Raw genomic sequence first — 22045 nt, 5'->3', positions numbered from 1 at the left:
GGTGGAGAACTTTTTTTCTGCCAAAATTTATATATCATTCGCGAACCATGCAAAATTATTAACTTAAAATTAGTCTGCTATATTTGGTCAAACATTTAATTAACTCATTCCTAATGTGATGGGTCGGAACCGACACAATGGCACTTAACAACAACAACAATGTGATGGCTGGAGTCCTGGCATAGAGCTGTGGGGTAAACACTGGACTTCAAGATCAGTTTGAACCACTAGGTCGGTGGTTCAAACTCCCCAGGTGCTCCTTATAGGGAAGGAGCTATGAGTCAGAACCAATTCAGTGGCACTTAACAACAACAACTATCCATTGCTGGTTAGAATACAAAATGACACAGCTTTTATTGACATTGTATGTTACTTAAAAAAAAACAACAGAAAACTAAAAATAGAACTACCATATGACCAGCAACTCCAGTCCTGTGGTTATACGCAGAAGACATGAAAGTAGAAATACAAAAAGATACCTCACACTAATGTTCATTTCAGCATGGTTCACACTAGCCAGAAGGTAGAAAGAACCAAAATGCGTATCAACAGATGATTGGGTAAGGAAAATGTGATACATACATAAATTGTCTATTAGTCAGTAGGAGAAAGAAGTCTTCATTTCTTCATTCATGCTACCAGTATGGGTAAAACCTGCTAAGTGAAATAAACCGGTCACAAAAGGACAAATGTTTTATGCTCTCACATGTATAAAAAGATAAGAACACGCAAATGTATGGAGACAAAAAAGTTTATTAGTGGTTACCCAGGGTGGGAGGCCATGACTAATCTGTCAGTTTGTCATACTTTGGTGGCTTGCATGTTGCTGTGAAGTTGCAAGCTATGCCACCTGTATTTTAAATGCCAGCAGGGTATACCCATGGTGGAGAGGTTTCAGCTGGACTTGTAGACTAGGAAGGAAGGCGAGGCAAACTACTTGTACATGTGTAGCCTTTTGAATAGTAGTGGAGCACAGTCAGCACCACAGTACTGAATATTGAAACATGAGGAGCACCACAGTACTGTCAGATACAGTGTTGGAATATGAGCCCCTCAGGTTGGAAGGCACTGGAAATATGATTGGGTAAGAGCTGTCTCCTCAAAGTAGAGATCACCCTGATGATATGAATGGAGTACAGTTTTCAGGGCCTTAGTTTGCTTATGGGGCACAACTCAAAATGAGAAACAGCTGTAAACATCCATTAATAATTAGAACATGAAATGTACGAAATGTGAATCTAGGCAAATTGGAAGTTGTCAAAAATGGAATGGAGCACATAAAGATTGACATCCTAGGCATTAGTGAGCTGAAAGGACTGATAATTAGCCATGTTGAAGCTGACAGTCTGACATGTGGTTTAGTATGCTAGGAATGACAAATTGAAGAGGGAGTGGTGTTACATTCATCATCAAATAGAACATTTCAAGATCTGTCTTGAAGGTAGTCATAATCGCAGTAAACTCTGCTGCTATAAATACTGTTTTTTTCTTTGTTTTCCACATTTTACTTTAGATTATATGTTAGTAGAATTCAGACTCCTGGTGTGGTACTGTAGGATCAACACTGTACTTCAAATCACAAAGTTGGCAGTTCAAACCTACCAGCTGCTTCTTGGAAGCCCTATACAGGGTTGCTATGAATCAGAACTTAACGACAGAGTTCATTAGTTGACCATTTGTAAAAGTGATTGCAGTCTTTTGTAAGCCTGTACTTCCTGTTTCAGTCTTGTTCATTGAGCCATTGTCTTCATGTTCTCTGAAGTCCAGTGGTGGCACACCCTGCACCTCTGGAAAACATTTATCTGCTAGAAGTGCCATCCCTTGCTAACAAAATAACATGAAATCTGCCTTCTCTATAAACTCACTGTCGTCAAGTTGATTCCAACTCAGAGTGAACTTACAGGAAAGAATAGAACTGCTCCTAAGAGTTTTAGAGACAATCATATGGGAACAGACGTTTTTCTCTCACAGAGTGCCTAAGGGATTTGAACCATCAGCCTTGTGATTAGCAGCCGGCTGCTTAACCCACTGTGCCATCAGGGTTCCTTGCCTTTTCTTTTTCACCCTGCTAGAAGTAATACAGCTGTGTCGTACACTTTTCTTAATTTTAAACCATCCAGGTTGTATTCTTTCACCGTACTTCTTCAACCTCTATGCTGAGCATATAATCCGAGAAGCTGGGTTCTATGAAGAAAAACGTGGCATCAGGATTGGAGGAAGACTCATTAACAACCTGCGATATGCAGATGATACAACCTTGCTTGCTGAAAGTGAAGAGGACTTAAAATACTTACTGATGAAGATCAAAGAGAACAGCCTTCAGTATGGATTGCATCTCAACGTAAAGAAAACAAAAATCCTCACCACTGGACCAATAAACAACATTCTTATCAAGGGATAAAAGATTGAAGTTGTCAAGGACTTCATTCTTCTTGGATCAGCTATCAACACTCAAGGAATCAGCAGTCAAGAAATCAAACGACGTATTGCGTTAGGCTAATCTGTTGCACAAGACCTTTTTAAAGTGTTGAAAAGTGAAGATGTCAGCTTGAAGACTAAGGTGTGCCTGACCCAAGCCATGGTATTTTCAGTAACGTCATATGCATGTGAAATTTGGACAGTAAATAAGGAAGACCATAGAAGAATTGATACTTTTGAGTTATGATGTTGGAGGAGAATATTGAAAGTGCCATGGGCTACCCATAGAACCAACAGATCTGTGTTGGAAGAAGTGCAGCCAGAGTGCTCCTTGGAGGCCAAGATGGTCAGACTTCATCTCTCATACTTTGGACATATTGTGAGGAGAGACCAGTCGCTGGAGAAGAATATCATGTTTGGTAAGGTGGAGGGTCAGAGAAAAAGAGGAAGACCCCCAATGAGATGGACTGGCCAAGTGGCAGCATCAATGGGCTGAAGCGTGGCAATATATGTGAGGTTGGCCCAGGATCGGGCAGTGTTTTGTTCTGCTGTGCATAAGGTCGCTATGGGTCGGTACCGACTTGATGGCAACTAACAACAACAACAACAACAACATAAGGAATAACTGATGATACGCTTATATCCACATTTTAAGAAATAATTGAAAATGTTAGAGTGAAGAAACTTAGTTTCTCAATGGATTATTCAAAAAGCATATTTGTGAAAGAGGTAAATGTAATTAAAAGCTAGATTTGTATACTGTTATGGCTAATTTTCATTATGTAAAAATCAGCAAAGTGTTATTACTATGAACTGTCCTCTAGGAATGGTAACAAGTTCTTCTATATAAACCTGAGTTTATAAAGTCATTGCAAACACCGTTTTATATCATCATCCCATCTTTTGTCATCGTGGAACAAACAGATTTGTGTTCAATTTAAATAGTTAATGTATTTGTTATCAGTACAAGTAATAAAAATGTTCTTCCTTTAAGTGAAGGTAAATGGAGTAACATTTTGGCTTGCAGGAGAGCTGTCATACTCATTTTATAAAACTCTTCTGTTTTTTATTGTTTAGATTTGAAGACTGTGTCATCTTGCCTGCAGACCCAGCAATCCCTGTGTTCTGTGATCAATGTGGATCACAGGAACGTCTTAAGCAGTAAACGACATGAGCCAGGGTCGTGGAAAGTATGACTTTTATATTGGTCTAGGACTGGCTATGAGCTCCAGCATCTTCATTGGAGGGAGTTTCATTTTGAAAAAAAAAGGCCTCTTGCGTCTTGCCAGAAAAGGTTCCATGAGAGCAGGTAGGTTTGTGTTGGGTGGTGTCTGAAATGCAGTCAGTGTTTGATATTAGCCTCACGCTTCTTAACGGCGGGAGCCCCCATTTTTACTTTTGTGGAGTGAATTCAAAACTGAGATGTCAAAATAAGTTAACCACCCACTCCTTTGGCTCCATTTTTTTTTTCTTACCAAACTAGGAAAAGGGACCAATGTCTAACTAGCATCTAGCCTTTTATTTAAAATTTTGTATGTCTTTTGAGAAAGAAATAAGGTTTCTTAAATAGTACTTAGAAATTTGTTGAAGGCTAGGATCTTTTTTTTTTTTTTTTTTTAAGTTTTATTGTGAATTATGTGGGTTTACGTGGGAGAACATCAGCTTTACACTCATCCTATTGTATTTCATTGCAGTGATTACAGTCCACTCCATATATCATCAGATAACCAAAGGGTACACCACACAGGCCTTCTCCCTCCCTGTGTCCAGTGTCCCCAGCGGCTCCATTTGTCTACGTCATCGCCTCTGTCTCCATCCCTGGCGTCACTGCCTCTCTAGCTAGGGTCCCGCTCTCTGTTCTCACTTGATAGTCCCAGGGACCTCCGTTCCTGGGCTACAAAATCAATCACTCCCCTCCTTTTGTCAAAAAACATCTACCTCTATATTTTGTAGCATCACAGTCAGTCCTGATGGCAATTATTCACTATTGTACCACAAGAGTCTTATCCCCATTTCCTTTTGCCAGTCAAGTCCCAAAACATTAGAAATCATTCAGTAGTGATTCTACCTTCCCCTGCCCCATCTGGAACTATGCTCCCTCATGAAGCTTGTAAGCCAGTCACTTCTTGCCTTTTTAGGCCCCCCATTTTGGGTAGTCAGTGTCTTAAGTTGCCCATTCCTGTCAACCTTGTGTACCGAGGGTGTGGGAGTGATCCTCGCTGTAAAGATTTGTTTCCTTTTTTGAGCTACTACATCCATAAGTATAGGTAAGGTTCATCAAATTGTAGCAGGTTACTCTTTTTTTTCCCCCCTTCTTCTTTTTTCTTCTAGTTGAGTTCTGATCATCCAGCCATTGAAGCCAGGTCAAGTGGGTACTATCTGCAAGTATGGGTGTTCTTGTGCATCTCCCCTCATTTCATATCAGCTGGACACTTCACTCTTCGCTCTAGTCCTCTGTGGCCATGTCACTGCCTCTGGGTCCAGGAGTCCCCAGGTCTTGCCATACTGTTGACCATCCAGGTCTCCACCCAAGTTCACAGGGGTCTATTGAATGTGGTTGGGTTTAGCTCGCAAATTCATTGCTGATTTTTCCCCCTCTTTCCCTTGTTGGTGACCAACATGGTCACCAGCTAGACCACATGCCTGCTCATGTATTCCCCTTAAGTGTCAGTTTTGGAAGGGGGTTTGCCCTGAGGGGTCCCGAGCACTTGCCTTGATGGCTCCCGGGCAGATAACTTGCTTGTTCTTGTGGTAACCAATCAAACTTCCATTACTGTTTTGGATTTTTCCTGCCGGTCTTTCTTTGACGAAGTATCTTCTGTTCTTATACCCGCTCCAAGCTGGTCTACTCATCCTTTCTAGTGGAAATTTCCACCTTAGTCAGTTCTGGATGGGGTTCTGGATTCCACCTATGGTCTTATGCAATGTAGAGGCTCCACAGGAGAATTTGTTGGCATCTAGTGCTTGTTCCTCAACCCCTCATTCTTGGTCTTACGTAATGGTTATAGTTGGCAAATCATTCATTCATACTGATTTTTTTCTTTTGGACAATAGCTTAAGTACCGATGACTTCCTTACTTTATTAGTTTGATTGAAATGCCAGTCAAGGAAAACAGCAGATGTTCATCCTGGTGGCCCCAGACTCTGAGCAGTGCTTAATCTGTGTCTGAGGAGCATAGGAACATAGGACTCAAGGTGACTATATCAGAAGTAGGTTCACCATACTTAAATGTCAGACTAAATTCGTTAGAAGTTAGAGCTAGTTCTTTTTTTTTTTATGTTTTATTGTGAATTATGTGATAGTTTACATTGGTGAACATTAGCTTTACATTCATCCTATTGTATATCGTTTCATTGCCATGGTTACAATCCCCTCCATGCATCATCAACCAACCAAAGGGTTGCCCCCCCGGTTGTCAGCACACAGCCCCTCTCCCTCTCTGGATCTAAAGTCCTTAGCTGCTCCATCTCTCCACGTCGTCTCTGCCTCCATTAGAGTTACTTCTTAATGGTGTTTTTCTTTACTTTGTGTATTGAAACTGAGTTTACAACAACAACAAAACAACTGACTATAATGATTGATTTAATTCCTTTACTCGAGTATAGTAGTTAAAAAATGAGATGAAAATGTCTATCAGTACTCATAGTTGTTATAATTTATGAGTCTAATAATCTTCAAAACCAGTAACGTGTTTCTTCATTCACAGGTCAAGGCGGCCATGCGTATCTTAAAGAGTGGCTGTGGTGGGCTGGACTTCTGTCAAGTATGTATAGAAAACACAGAAAATACTTCAGCTGTATGTTAGAGACTTTGCATATGCTGGGATAGTCTCATATCACTTGCAAATTTTAAAACTTTGAATAAAGACTGAACAAAATACTGACTGAAAAGTAATGAACCAAATTCAAAATATATAAAACTTAAACCTGTAAACATCATTCAATATTTTAGTAGCTTATTTAATTTGAATAGAAGTCTGATTAAAATGTTGTCTCGTGAAATTAAAAAAAAAATTGTTCTTAGTTTAAGAATGTCAGTTTGAAAATGAAATATCCTAGGAAACACAGTGTTTGTAGTGTCTCCACCTCCATTGATTCTCATTCCAAATTGTAGAGAGGGTATGTACTATATAAGACTGTCCAGACTTGTTTTAATAATAACTTTAAAAAGGCATATGGAAAAGAAAAAAAAAAAGGCATATGGAAGATGTGATCTTGAAAGATACTTATTCTTCAAGTATTCAGGATTGCACAATGGTATAAATGCTGTAAGGTAAACTCAAATGTAGATACTGAACCTCAGGATGTATAGCAAACTTTCTAAGTTTAAGAGCAAATTAGAGAAATTAAGAGACGAATAGTTTTGATATTCTGAGTAACAAATGTTTATTGATCACCTGTTATATGCCAGGAACTGTTCTAGGTGCTAGAGACTAGTGGGAAAAACAAACAAAACTGAAAATTCCTAACCTCCTACCAAAATGAAAGGAACCCAAGTGGCGTTTGTAGGATCAGCACTGAGTGACTAAGTGCAAGGTCAGCAGTTCACACACACGCATAGATTTCCGGTCTCAAACCCTGTATGAGTTGGAGTCAACTAAGTTGCAGTAGGTCTAAATGTAAATTGGGGGCAAAAGCTGCTTCAGAGTTGGTGGAGCTGCGCCTGACCAGCTGTTTACCAGTCACTCTCCCTTGCATCTGTCCCTGCGTGCCTTCTCCTGCCAGCAAGCACTCCATCCACTTGTCTAATTCTGCCCGAATTTTCCTCTGTGTTCATTTTATTTGTTCTGTTGTGTCTTTGTTGTAGGGGGTCCATGTAGTGATACACCTAGTCTGCAGTCTTACTGGAAGTCCTGGGAGTTTTTGAATGACCTGAGCAATTACAGATTTTCTACCTCAGATTGTTTTAGTTTGAGTAGATTCCTAGAAGTTTCATTTCATCTAGGTTTTGAGATTTGTTGTACGGTTCTTCATAGTGTGCTGCTATCATCCCCTGTTCCGGTAGGTTCTGTTGTGGCATTCCCCTTGATTCCTCTTTCCCGCCTTTCATTTTTTATTTGTGTCGTTCGCGTCTTCTTTTCTTTTGTTAAATTTCTCAGTGGTTTTTAACTTTTATTAATCCTTTCAAAGCACCAACTTCTAGTTTTGTTTATTCTTTATGTATTTTGTTTTTCTCTTTGTTTTTGCTCTAATCTTTATTAAAATTCCATTTCTTCTGATGCCTGTAGGTCTTTTTTTTTTTTTTTTTTTCTGGCTCTTTTTCTATTGGAGATACTGGGTTAATGTGTTGATATTTTGGTTCTGTTTTCTTTTGAATAATGTATGTTTATTGCATCCAGATAAAAACAAAGCCCTCTCTTGTATATGATAACATCATCCTGGCCTAAATTGTTTCTAGAAATAATTTTTCAAATAAAATATACAGGAGGAAAAAAACTAGAAACAAGTGAAATAAATAAAAATTAGCCCAAACAAGAGATAGTAATTAAACCCCAGACTTTCCAGCATAGACCATAAACCAAGCTCACTACAAGGGACTGTGATTCAGCTGGAGCTATTTCAGAAAGTGCTAAAAAGAAATTATATAATTGAAAACTACAACATTAGACATTAAATGAGTGATGTAGCAAAATGGAAGAGAGACTTAGTGAACAGAAAGATCATTTGGAAGAAATGATCTAGAATGAAGCAAGCAGAGACAAAAGGGTGGAAAGTGGGGGTAAGAAAATTATGAAATTTAGGAGTTAATTACTAATTTAAGTCCCAGAATAGGGAAGTATGACAAGAATGGAGCAGAAACAATGTTGGAAGAGAAAATAGCTAAGATTTATCCAAAACTGGACAATGTGATGAGACCATACATTAAAGGAACCCAGTTAGACACAAGTGGAATCTTTGAGAAGGACATTTGTATGTAGAGACAGCAGAATAAAAGGAGCACTGGCAACAGAGTGAGCTACAAGCCTGGCTCCTAACTGCGGGTCAGCAGTTCAAATTCAACTGCCGCTCCACAGGAGAAAGATGAGGCTTTCTGCTCCTGTAAAGATTTACAGCCTTGGAAAACCTGTGTAGAGTCGCTTTGAGTCTGACCTGACTTGATGGCACACGCCCATCACCACAGCATAATAAAATTGCAGAAAACCTAAGAAATACTTTCTTAAAAGCAGTCAGAGTACCTACAAAAGCGTGACAAACTAATACATGATTTTCAACAGCATTAAAAGCTTGAAAACAGGGAACTATATCTTAAAAAGTGCTGACAAGTGTAACTGGCATCTGAAGTCTCTACTCATTGAAACGATCCTTTAAGAACAAATGAATACGGTTTAGACACACCGAAAGCATAATTATGCTAAAGTTGGTGGAAAGACTGTTCTGCAGGTGACAAGACTTTTCTACAGAAGGGAGATTAGAGATATAGTAAGGAAAGAAGCGCAGGGAATGATGAGCGTGTGAAGAAGAAGAAAGCTAATCCTCAACTTTAGACGTGACAGGTCAAGCATGTGTGTCTTCACATCTAGGTGGACAGTATGGGTATGGGACTTCATGATCATGGAGGACTCATACAACCATCTTTTCTTTTTTTTAGGTAAGAAAGATGTTTATAGAATAGGACAGATGACACAGAAGAAAATGAAAATAATTAGAAATACAGAAAGTGTGACATCCTTCAAGGTTTTTTTGTTTTGTTTTTAAGTCACAGCCATGGATAATAGGAATGGGGGATTATCCTAGATGAAAAGGCATTTGAAATATTGCATCCAAATTCTTTGATTGAATCTTAAAAGGACAAAACCATTTATAGTAGGGATAGGGGAAATCTGAATATAAATTGCTTATTCAATTATATTAGTGGTTATTGTTGTTTTGTTAGGTTTAAAAATAATAGATTTTATAAAATAATAGATTTTATACCAGTATTTTTCCCATAATGTGAGATGTCAGAATGTTGTAATTTGTTAAAATATTTTAGCCAAAAGTAAAGCAGTTACCTTTAAAGAAAAAGATAAGAATCATATGTGGAAAATAGTTGTATTTATAATATCGGAGTGGCTATCATTTATATTCTTTTTGTCCAAATACTTGAAATGTTTTGTGAATAAAAGTTAAGAATTTAAAAAGAATAGCAAAATCATTAGAAAAGGATAGTATAGTGAGTGTATTTAAAGGTTGAACCCTGGTGGCATATAAAGCGTAAGGACATAAAATGGGTGAAAGAAAAGGATGTAAGTTCATCAACCGGAATAAAGTTGATACTGCTATTATTAACTGGGGTGGCTCTGTGGGTTAATGTGCTGCACTACAAGGTTGGTTTTAACTGCAAGGTCAATGGTTCAAGCTCACCACCCACTCAGAAGCCTTATACAGGGTCACTATGAGTCGGACCTGACTCACCAGCACTTAACAACAACAACAACATTAGATAAACTTTACTTCAAAGCAACCGTCAATATTGAAGATAGACAATAACTTCATAAATATAAAAGGCTCAACTCATCCGACAGCTGTACAATTTAAACTTTAATTACAAATATCTTAAAATGTATAAGTTACCAATTGTTTTATTATAATAAGGAGAAATAGAAACATCCAAAATCATAAAATTTTAGTGTATTACTTTTTGTAGTTGAAAGAATAGGCAGAGAATAGTTGTTACGGCTACAGAAAATTTACAAAGCAAATTTAACATAATAGATACATTTTCCAAGTCTCAACTATTTTTAGGGTAAGTGCATATGGTATATTTCTAAAAAAAAATGACCATTTGAGGGTCATAAAGCCAAAGCCAGAAAGAAGATGCATTACTGTTGAGTTGGTTTTGACTTGTGTTTTTGTGTGCAGTCGGGTACTGATGTTGTTGTTGTTAGGTGCCATCGAGTCAGTACCGACCCATAGTGACCTTATGCACAGCAGAACGAAACACTGCCTGGTCCTGGGCCAACCTCACTACTGCTACCACATTTGAGTCCATCGATACTGCCACTTGGCCAATCCATCTCGTTGGGGGTCTTCCTCTTTTCTTCTGACCCTCCACCTTACCAAACATGATATCCTTTTCCAGTGACTGGTCCCTCCTGACAATATGTCCAAAGTACGAGAGACGAAGTTTGGCCATCTTGGCCTTTAAGGAGCATTCTGGCTGCACTCAGCTGACTCTTAGTGCCTCTTTATAGGGTTTCCGAGAGTGGCTGCTGGGTTTGAACTGCCTACCTTGCAGTCAGAAGTCCAGTGCTTATTCTCTAGTGCCATGCCAGGGCTTTAAAGCAAACCTGTTGTTAGGTTTCACTCTCAGTGACCCTATAAAACAGACTAGAACGGCGTCTCAGGGTTTCCAAGGCTGTAATCTTCATAGAAGCAGACTGACCCGGTTTTCTCCCCTGGTGTGTCTGTGAGTTCCAACCATCAGCCTTGCAGTTGGTGGCTCAGCACTTAATTATTTTGCCACTAGGACTCCCTTATCATAGAACCAGTCTAGTATTTTTCCTAGGATTTAATGAAGTATATTTTATGGTTCAGTTTAATTATCGTGGAGACCTGGTGTGGCACTCTAGGCTAACCACTTGACTGCTAACCACAAGTTAGGCAGTTTAAACCCTACCACCTACCTGCTCCTTGAAATCCCATATAGAGCCACTGTGAGTCAGAAACTGACTTAACAGCACTGAGCAACAACAAAATAGGGAAATGAGTAGGGTACAACTCATAAGCAGAGATAACTCGGGGTACAGCCACTCTCCAGTCAGGAACACTGGGCTCAGGAGCCCACACAGCTCCCTGAACTGCAGACTAAACAGCCTGCCTTTTCTCTCTCAACGTTCTCTCTGTTCAGTTCAATCTTAGCCATACAAGTTAGGTCAGATGAGCACCAGCTAGTATTTTGGGGGCTCACACACACCTCCCTGTGCTTCAGACCAACTGTCCTCTTCACTTTCTCAACCCTAGGCCTCAGGAGGCTCAGGAGTTCACACGACTCCCTAAACTTCAGACCAGCCAGCCAGCCCTTCCTCTTCTCTTTCCTCTCTAGCCACTGTGGACCAGGTCAACAGATACCAGTGGAACCTGTCCAAACTTGGCACATCTCTCCATTGCTGCATTTCCCCCACTTCCACTCAACAAGTAAACCCAGTTGGTCACAGACTGCTCATTGGCTCTCTTTAACTTTCAGTCCTATAAGGGAGTTTTCTGTGATGGACAGACTTTTCCTGCTGTGATGCATCCAGTGGTAAATTGCTTGCTTGAAATTTTCTAAAAGCTAGTCTTTTTTTTTCTCCTGCAGGTCTTTTCTTCAACCTAAATCACCCAGTCTCTCAGCAGTTCTTGGTGGGTCTGCACTGCAAGTGTTTTCAGATACAAATTTCCTGAACTGATGGTGGGGCTCAGATCCCAACTAAGGCCCGTACTCTGAGGCAGGGGTGGGGAATCTTTTTCCTGCCAAAATTTATAACATCATTCCTGGGCCGTACAAAATTAACAACTTAAAAATTAGCCTGCTATGTTTGGGCAGACATTTAATTAACTCCCCGAACGTGATGAGTAGAACTGCAGTTGCCTTAGTAGGGCCAGACCAAATGATTTTGTGGGCTTCATAGAGCCTGTGGGTCGGACTTTCCCCACAGCTACTCTAAAGGCTTAAAACAAAAAGCCTGCTTCTGGGCAAATTCTACTCCCCTTTCAGCAAATTCAGTTGAGTGTGGGCTGATAGTGGGCTGACAGATTCTGTGATCGTAATCCTCTGGCTTCACAAGCAACCTTCGAACTCGGAATCAACCCAAGGCCCATTCTCATGAAGTGGAGGTGTGGCATGGCCTCTGATGACACCAGCTATCCCTCCCACAGCACTCTCTGCTTTACATCTGAGTTCGGTCATCCGTTGCAGTGACCACACAGAATTTTTAGACAATATTCACCGTTATGGGGGTTCTTAGGAAAGTGAACAGGACAGGGTAATATTCAGGATCAGAAACAACTCAGAATGCAACAGCTGTCTAGTCAGGAACATCTCTTCTGTGCCGTACTGCAAGTTCTCGTCACTCTCTGGCCTTTCACTGCTAGCACAAGTGTTAACAAAGCTCCCGTAGGCAGTCTGAATAGCCAAAGGACATTCCTGTGTCCACCTTCGGCCTCTTTGTGGCGTGGGCAAGTAAGCTCATGTCTCTTCTCCTGCCTCTCTATGATGCCATCTCAGCTCGTGCCTATGCCCCCACTGCTGCCTCTTTAGGTGGGGACTTCACACTCTAATTGGGGCTGCTCTTTCTTGATCATCCTGAGATCTTCTCTCTTTCAACTTCTGAGGAGATTCCTTAAAAGCCCAGCGGGATGGCAAGGCGATCCCTGTACACCTTACCTGTATGCCCCTCCCTGCTCATTTGATGGGAGTCACAAAGGCCAAGGCCAGAAGAGACTTGTTAAGTACATCCACAGTATCACACATAGCCACACACAATAAGTTCTGGGAAAGGTGGCCCCTAGAGAATAGTAAGAGATGTAAATATTGCTGTAACAATTTTGTACCTGTGTGGGAAAAAATAGTAGATTTGTACATTAATTACTCTTAAAAAAAATCAACTGCAGATATGGTTCATAGCCCTCTATGTGATAGATAGATAGATAGAACGCGTAATTTAGACAAAAAGGAATTTAGGAAAGATTTCTTAAGTAAGTTGTATGAAGCATTGGCTGTTCAAAAGAATAAAGGGAATGTAACAGTGTCACTGCAGCACCATCTGAAGAACAGCAGCCATGGCTGTGTGCCACGCTGTGTCCCTGGGCCTCAGCAAGGGCCCAACTAACTGAATGTGAGCAGGCCGAGGCACGGCTGCCACCGAGGGCACCTCACCAAGCACACCAAGTTTGTGTGGGACGGTATCAGGAGATGGGGGGCTCTGTGCACAATGAGTTGCATGCCATGAAGCTGCTCAAGGAGAGGAGCTCAGCAACGTCCTGGCTTCCATGGGGAAGGCACCTGCCACAGGGACTGAGCAGGTCTCTGTCCAATGGGTTCCCCCACTAAAAAAAACACAAAACTACAGAAAATAGGAAGAGAATGAAAAAGCAAATCACAATGTGAGAAAAATCGCAATATGTTTAATTTTAAAAAGTCATGTCTAAAATATACAAAGAATTTCTCAACTCTGTAGCAAGACAAATAAGCTAATAGACAAATGGGGAAGGTTGTACAGCTACTGCCCTAGAAAGGATGTCGCTGTGAGCACTGCAATGAATGGGGAAGAACAGTGAAAGACTCCTGCTCAGCCTTAAGAGAGAAGCAGAGTTTTGACTGACACTTTCAAGTGTTGGAAACCCTATAAAGGGTCGCTATGGGTCGGAACCGACTCAACGGCACTTAACAACAACAACAAATCAAGTGTTGGTGAGTGTGAAGCCAGTGGAGCTCTCACACACTCTGGAAGATGGGAGTGAAAATCGGAATGACCACTTTGGAAGAGAGCAAACTTTTTACTAACTCAAGACCTCCTTTGCATAAATTTCTCCAATGACTTTTCAGCTCAGCTCAGAACCCTTGCAGTGACTCCCGCGGTCTGGTATATGGCCCGTGCTACTTTTCTGACTCACCTGCCTTTTTCCCTCCTGCTCTCTTGCTGTTCAGATATGCCACACCTTTCCTTGAGTCAGTGTTTTGGAGTTGTTTTCTTCAGATAGTTGCATGAGAAACTAACTCACATCGTTTCAGACTGTTCAGAGAGCCCTGACCAAGCTGCCTAAAACAGTACTGTCAGCTGATCTGACTCATAGTGACCCTACGAATAGGGTTTCTGAGACTCAGTCTTTATGGGAGCAGACAACCTCTTCTTTCTCCCACCATGCAGGTGGTAATTGTGAACCACCGACCTTGAATTTCACAGTCCAGTGCCTAACCCACAGTGCCACCAGGACTCCTTCCTAACCAAATACGTGAATTAAAGCCGCATATTTTGTCCCTTTATTGTCACCCTGTTTCCTTTACTCTTCATAACCCTCTTAGCAGCTTCCTATACAGACTTAATCTGTCTTCTCGCTTAAAAGGAACCCTGATGACTTAGTGGTTAAGCATTCGACTAAGGCAGTAGAGTCCGCCAGCTGCTCTATGGCAGAGGGATGGAGTTTGCAGCCTTGGAAGCCCTGTAGGACAGTTCTACTCAATTCTCAGTCAGAATTGGCTCGGTGGCAATGGGTCTTTGGTTATCACACACATTTAAGTTTTATGAGAGTAATTTCTTTGTTTTGCTCCTGTCTTATTTCCTGATTTTAGACCAGGACCTGGCACATAGTAGAGGCCATAGGATGTGATCTGAATGTGAAGTGGTTAAGAAATAGAGAACCCACTAAGTCTGTTTTGTCTTACATAGATTTGTGTTTGTTGCCAAAGGATGTAAATATGTCTTATTTAATATCTTACTTAAAAATCTAAACATAAATTGGATTGCTTCCATTAAAATTTTGCAGTTTTAATTGATTTAAAAGCTTTTCTAGTCATAATTTGTAGGGAAAACTTAATGCTTTTCAATAGGTAGGAGAAATTAACTACTGGATACAGTTGAAATAATACATAGATATTGCATCAAATGCATGCATTTATACTTTAAGCATGTATACTCCTATTAAAGAGTTTTTCTTTTGCTATCCATATCCAAGTGGGAGCTGGTGAGGTGGCCAACTTCGCTGCATACGCATTTGCACCAGCCACGTTAGTGACTCCATTAGGTGCGCTCAGCGTCCTAGTAAGGTAAGGGTGATAAGGTAAGGACACTATGTCTCCTTTCATGTGACAGAGCAGTCATGGGGGCTGTAGTCTGTAAGAATACAGTGCCATCTCGTGACCTACTAAGCACAATTTGCAAATAAACAACCTTAGCTCCTTTTTAAATTGTGTTTCTGAAACATTAGTCTTGTATGCATAGGCATGCCTGTGGATTTGTGGGAGAAAATGCATTTATGCTTTCCCTTCCTTGGTGCTTAGTACTAGGTCTAGGTTGGTTTCTGTGTTTTAAAGTTCTGAGTTGTGCATGTCACAACATGCACTGTTTGACCTACGTGGTCTTCGTTAGGTGGTGGTTGGTGAAGAACAGACAATCTGAAGTACAGGCCTTGTGTACTTATTTGGAAGAAGCTGTCTAAAACTTAATTTTGGTATTTAATGAGTAGCCCAAACAGCTAAACACAAATTATAGTCTGCATTTTGATTTTTATTCCCCAAATTGATTGATAGGTACGTTTACCCTTTTTTTGATGTTAATGCACATGAAGGGTTGTGGTACATGCCTTTCCCCTTAATTTTCTGTAACTTTTATCATATTTATTGGCTTAGAATGTATTTTCTTAGTAGGTGTGAAAAACCCTAGCATGATGAAGCAATCTGCTCCTGCAAAGACTTGCAAGTTTTGGAAACCCTGTACGTGGTTGCTGTGAGCCGGAACCGACTCAATGGCACTTAACAACAGCAACAGGCAGATTACATAGAATTAAATGAAGAAATAAAAAGAATGCATCAACTAGTAGTGATAAAGTTGAGCCTTCTTTCAAGCGGCAGTTTGGTTACACATTCCTAATTAAGTAGTAAGTTGGTACAAATTACGCTCCTATTAAGTTTCGTATTAACTTTTTGTAGTAGAAAGATGGTAAGTAATTGGTTTTGTGTCTGATGAAGCAGATGATTCCATAGACACTTTTTGTTAACGGTTGTGTGTGCATGTTCTTTCCCGTGGCTGACAGCAGCATCTCTGCACTATTAACAGTGCTCCCGTGTGAGGTCACTTTTAAGCTCCATGTTGTGTTGATGTTTAAAAGAAAACTCATTGTGCTATTGACATCCCCCCCTTGTTTTTTTTGTTTGTGTTTTTTAGTGCTATTCTCTCTTCCTACTTTCTAAATGAAAGACTTAATCTTCATGGGAAAATTGGGTGCCTGCTAAGTATTTTAGGATCTACAGTTATGGTCATTCATGCTCCAAAAGAAGAGGAGATAGAGACTTTAAATGAAATGTCTCACAAGCTCGGTGATCCAGGTAGGAAAATACGAAAGCTTTATTTGTCTTCATTGTATTTACTTTTTTAGTGTTTACTTTAATCAAAATGTTACATGTAGAAAGAGTGAAATAGTTCTGGAAGGTTTATTATAAAAACTAGCAGTCATACTCCTCGTCCACAAGTACTTAGCCCCTTGTTCTGTTTTCTAGTTTTCTCTCAGTGCTGTGGTTATACTGCTTCTTGCTTGCTTGACTGTAGGGAATTGGCTTTACATTGTAAAAAGATGAGACTTTAGTGGTGTTGTTACTTGTTTACAGTGTCATCACTCCATGACTTTTATCCTCAGTTTCCCCATATTATGATACATTGTGGTTACTTTTCCTTTCTTGTATGGCATACGATTTTCCTGAACTACTATTCTTTTTGGAATCATCTTCCATCATGAAACTTTTTGCCTGTTGTCTGATTCAGCTCTTGGTTGGTCATTTCAAACATTTGAGGGATTCTTTGGAAATCTCTCACACAGAGATTGTTTTTGGCAATAGTTTACACTGATGTTTCTAGATTTCTAGGTCGGCAGAGAATCGTGTTAGAATTTTCCTTTATCATCAGTTGGGGATTTCCTCTGTTGGTTTTTTTTGTTGTTTGTTTTTTTTGCTGACTTCTAGGTGTGCACCTTCATTTTGGTGAAGTCACATTTATATGATAAGAGAAAAGGCACAACTCAGACTATTTAATCTACCCATTTTCTTCTCCCTTCCACTGTTGCTGTTAAGAAATCTAATGCAACTAACCGGCTCTGATTCTTTTTTATGTGACCAGTCTTTCATCCTTGGAAGCTTTTCAGATATTCTTTTTGCCCTTAGGATCTGAAATTTTCCATTTAAATTTCATTGTGGCCAGTTTTCATTCTTTGTACTAAGTACTTGATGGGCATTTTTTATTTGAAAATTGGTGTTTAATATGAGGAATATAATTACTCCTTTGAAATTCTCCTTTCCATTGTCTTACTTGTCTTTTGACTGGACTTCCTTAACTGGTTCATTTTCTTATATATATATTTTCTCATAGCTTTACTGTTTTGTCTTTTTCTTCTGTTTTCTGGGTAATTTCCTCAGTTGTGATTTCCAGCCCTTCTAGTGAGATTTTATTTCTGGTATTATGTTAGCAGTTTTGTCTGCACAGTGTCAATATCAGGGTTTTGTTTTTTTTCAGTTTTTCACTTTTGTCTTTTGGTATTTTCTTCTAAATTTCATGTCATTGTTTTTGAGAATGTGCACAGCCCAGTAATAAGAATTGAGCCGTTTCTGCCTGGACAGTTTAGTCACATTGATTCCATTCCTCCGTCTGTACTGCTCTGCTGACCTTCCTTTTCCTAGTTGTTCCTCCCTGATTAACGTCAGTTTACCACCCCTAAGCTTCCAATCCAGCCTTCTTAATTGGATAGTTCATAATGTCACTTTACTCTCATAAAGATAGTTCTTAAAAGAGCACAATGCTCAAGGCAGACCTTTGTACTCATTAAGGAAAATCTCCAGTGTGTATTACACATGGATGTTTCTTTTAGAAAGACCAGCGAGTGACTGGTCCCTATGAATTGAAGGTTAATGATAGCCCAGCTCTTTGACTATTTCAACATGTTACACTCCCCCGCAGTGCTTGATATCAGTCACCACTCCTCAAGTCCCAGAGTTCTGCAACACCCTGCAATGTCTCACAGAACCACCAGCTGCCAAAGGAAGTGGCCCACACAATTGTGGAGGCTGGCAAGTCCCAATCTGTAGTGCAGAGGTCAGTCTGGAGGAGTCCTCTCACCCATGGAGTCTGAGAAGCTGAGGAACCCAAATCGGCAGGACAGAAAACAGAGACTGTGGGAGCTGGTGAATCAGGTCAGGCACTGGGCACGAAGTCTCACAAAGTGGAGGTCAAACATACTAATCAGGTGCGGGATTCCGGGCAAGAGAAGTGAAGGGGGCTAACTTGAGCCACACCCGCTAGCAAAGTTTTGGTGTAGTTAGGTGCCGTCTAGTCATTTCCGACTCATAGGGACTCTGTATAGGGTTTTTGAGGAGCAGTTCATGAGCTTGAACTGTCGATCTAGCGGTTCAAACTGACCTTGTGGTCCAGCACCACTGTGGGACACCCTTAATCCTTAGTTGTACTGTATTGCTTACTCATTAGCCTCAGCTTCAGCCTTACTGTTTAGCAACTCTTTTCAGAATGAGTCCATCATCACAAGGCCAGACACATGGGTTTACAGTACATCACAGAGTGGAGAAGTGAAGCTGAACTGGAATGCACAAACTGCAGGCAAACAAGTTGCACAAGCACTTCTGCTGGTCACACCCAGTGGGAGGCAGTTGGTCAGTGCTTAGGAATACACAAACAGACAACCATCACCATAATACAAACACAGCAAAATGTCTTAAAAGTAGCAATTTCTGCTCACACTAAGAAACAGAACAGAGTGGCTCAACCAAGTGTCCAAGAGGCAGAGTTCACTATAAATACCCTGGACTGACCAGCATTTGTACTAATGTTTTTTAGGTTGTTTTTATTTGTATAGGCCTTTTTGTTTCTCTGGTTATATTTATTCCCACATATTTCATCTTTTGGGTGGATATTGTAAATGGTATTGTCTTGATTTCCTTTCAGAGCTCTCTTTATTAGTGTAAAGGTATCGCTTGCTGGTTTTTGTGTATTGTTATTGTATCTTGCCACTTTCCCAAATCCATCAATGAGCTCTAATGATTTCTTCCTGTATCTTTGTAATTTTCTAAGTATAGAATCATATCGACTACAAATAGAGTTTTACTTCTTTTTTTTACTTCCTTTTCTTGCTTTATAGCACTGGCTAATACTTTGAGCACAATATTTAATAGGATTGGTGATAAACGTCATCCTTGACTGGTTCCCATCCACAGTACACAAGGGGAATGGCTTCAGATTCTCACCATTGTGAATGATGTGGGCTTTTAGTTTTGAATATATGCCCTCTGTTATGTTGAGCAGTTACTCTTCTGTTCCTATTTTGTTACGTGTTTTTATCAGGGATGAGTGTTGGGTTTTGTCAGATGCCTTTGTTGTAGCAATTGACAAGATCATATGATTTAAGTAAAGACTTTTTTTTATTTATATGGTAAATTAAGTTGATTATTTCTCTAATATTGAGCCATCCCTGGTATGATTCTCACTTGGTCACGATGTGTTTTTTCTGATATATTACTGGATTTTATTTGTTCGGATTTTGTTACGAATTTTTGTATCTGTGTACATGAGGGGTGTCCAGTGTCTTCATAGGATAAGCTTTGGATTGTGAACCAGAAGGTTCGTGGTTTGAGCCCACTAGCCGCTCCACAGAAGAAAGATGAGGCTTTCTGCTCCCATGAAGATTTAAAGCATAGGAAACCCTATATTAAAGGTACCGTGGACTGCCAGAAGAACAAACAAATCTGTGTTGGAAGAAGTACAACTAGAATGTTCATTAGATGGCAAGACTCGTCTTTCACACTTTAGACATACTATCAGGACAGACCAGTCCCTAGAGTTGAACATTATGCTTGGTAAAATTGAGGGGCAAGGAGAAAGAGGGAGACCCTAATGAGATGGATTGGCACAGTGGCAGCAACAATGGGCTCAAGCGTACCAGCAACTGTGAGGATGGCAAAAGACTGGGCAGATTCGTTCTGTTGTACACAGGGTCACTGTTGGTAGGAACCATTTCTATAGCACCTAATAATAAGAAACCTTTTTGAATGTGTGGCAGGATTCATTAGTAAAGCCACCTGGTCTGGACTGTTTTTTAGTTGGGAGTTTTTAATGACTTTATCAGTTTCTTCTCTTATTATAGCCCTGTTTACATTTTCTGCTTCATCTTTTAGTTTAGGTAGGTCATTAGTTTCTAGAAATTTGCCTATTTCTTCTAGATTTTCAAATGTGTAGGAGTAAAATTTTTTATAATGTTCAGTTATCTTGGTTATGTTGTGACATCACTCATAGAATTATTTGTGTTATTTGCATCTTCTTTTTTTCTTTTGTTAGATTTGCCAGTGGGTTGTCTATTTTCTTAATCCTTTCAAAGAATGGGATTCTTGTCATGTTGTTTTTCTGTGTTCTATTTCATTTATTTCTGCTCTAACCAGTAGCAACAGCAGTGGGCTCAAGCTTGACTACTGTGAGGATAACGCAGGGCCAGGCAGCAGTGTATGCTGTTGTTCATAAGGGCACTGTGAGCCGACTGGCACCGACTCGGTGACACCTCAAAACAAACTTTACTGTTTTTCACTTGTGGTGGCTGTAGGCTTACTTCACTGCTCTGCTTTTTAACTGGATCGAGTGTTATGTTTATGAGGTCAACTTAGTTGATTGTGTTGTTGAGTTTCTAGATGTCTTGTCCTCCATCAAAAGTGCTGTCTTAATGTCTCCTGTTATTTATTGTTGTTGAGTGCCATTACGTCAGTTCTTTATAGGATTTCTGAGGAGTGGCTGCTGGGTTTGAACCGCTGTCCAGTGTTTATCCTACAGCACCACACCAGGGCTCCTGTAAAAAATGTTGATGGTGTCACAGTGAGAATATGAAAGCATGGTTTGATCCTCCAGTTTCTGGGTGTGTCTCTTTATTTCAGGGCCACACCTTCTCTCCTTCCTCCGAACTTCAACTTTTGTGACTAAATGTAACTTTTTTTTGCCTCCTCCAGGTTTTGTGGTTTTTGCAACACTTGTGGTCATTGTGTCCTTGATATTAATCTTTGTGGTGGGACCGCAGCATGGACAGACCAACATCCTTGTGTATATAACCATCTGTTCTGTGATTGGAGCATTTTCCGTCTCCTGTGTGAAGGGCCTAGGCATTGCCATCAAGGAACTGTTTGCGGGAAGGCCTGTGCTGCAGCACCCGCTGGTCTGGGTCCTGCTGCTGAGCCTGATCCTCTGTGTGAGCACACAGATCAATTACCTGAACAGAGCCCTGGACATATTCAACACTTCAATCGTCACTCCCATCTACTACGTAGGCTTCACAATATCAGTTTTAACATGTTCAGCTATTCTCTTCAAGGAGTGGCAGAATATGCCTGTTGATGATGTCATTGGCACTCTGAGTGGCTTTTTTACAATCATTGTGGGAATATTCTTGTTGCATGCCTTTAAAGATGTCAGTTTTAATCTAGCAAGTCTGCATATGTCTTTTCGGAAAGATGAAAAAGCCATGAACGGCAGTCTCTCTAGTATGTATGAAATTCTCAGTAGTGAAGAATCCTTAACCTGTGGGATTGAGCAACACACTGGGGAAAATATTTCTCGAAGAAATGGAAATCTGGCAGCTTTTTAGGAAAGATACAGTTAAAAGGTTAATCTAGAATTGTTATAAAATGAAAACGAGTATCAGAATGTGTCTCAAAAAGCATTGTCCTCAAATAATGTTCTCTAAAGACAATCTTTTTTAAGGTTTCACTGATTTGGACCAAGAAATTAGTTTTCTTATAAGTAAATGATAGTCGCTCACTACGATACCCTCATTCACTATCTGGCCAGTTTCTGTTTCTGTTAACATGGTATTAGTGTAGAGAGACCTTTTAAAGTTTGATTCCTTCACCAAAAACTAAATGCACTAATGACAGTTTTAAGTCTATGAAAATGCTTTATTTTTTCAATGGTGATAAAAG

General features: G+C 40.1%; 1 protein-coding gene across 2 annotated transcripts; it reads left to right on the top strand.

Moving 5' to 3' along the window:
• Positions 1–3496: 3496 nt before the first annotated feature.
• Positions 3497–21777, top strand: NIPA2 (non imprinted in Prader-Willi/Angelman syndrome 2). 2 transcript variants are annotated; one of them, XM_006861870.1, is made up of 5 exons: positions 3589–3727; positions 6126–6182; positions 15052–15142; positions 16260–16420; positions 21080–21711. In XM_006861870.1, the coding sequence occupies exons 1-5, from the start codon at positions 3589–3591 to the stop codon at positions 21709–21711; spliced, it is 1080 nt and encodes a 359-aa protein (XP_006861932.1). The 2 variants fall into 2 exon arrangements, with proteins under 2 accessions (XP_006861933.1, XP_006861932.1); XM_006861871.1 differs by lacking the exon at positions 6126–6182 and having other exon boundaries at positions 3497–3727; positions 21080–21777.
• Positions 21778–22045: the final 268 nt, after the last annotated feature.

This window comes from Chrysochloris asiatica, unplaced genomic scaffold, assembly GCF_000296735.1.
Source record: "Chrysochloris asiatica unplaced genomic scaffold, ChrAsi1.0 scaffold00044, whole genome shotgun sequence".
NCBI classification, from domain to species: domain Eukaryota; kingdom Metazoa; phylum Chordata; class Mammalia; order Afrosoricida; family Chrysochloridae; genus Chrysochloris; species Chrysochloris asiatica.
This window is presented reverse-complemented; position numbering and strand designations above follow the sequence as displayed.

Excerpts from the sequence above, each read along its gene's own strand:
- NIPA2 (XM_006861870.1), top strand. The coding sequence starts at position 3,589 with ATGAGCCAGGGTCGTGGAAAGTATGACTTTTATATTGGTCTAGGACTG. Across the intron at positions 6,183-15,051 it reads GTGGGCTGGACTTCTGTCAA|TGGGAGCTGGTGAGGTGGCC; the intron begins GTATGTATAGAA and ends TCCATATCCAAG. Across the intron at positions 16,421-21,079 it reads TCACAAGCTCGGTGATCCAG|GTTTTGTGGTTTTTGCAACA; the intron begins GTAGGAAAATAC and ends TGCCTCCTCCAG.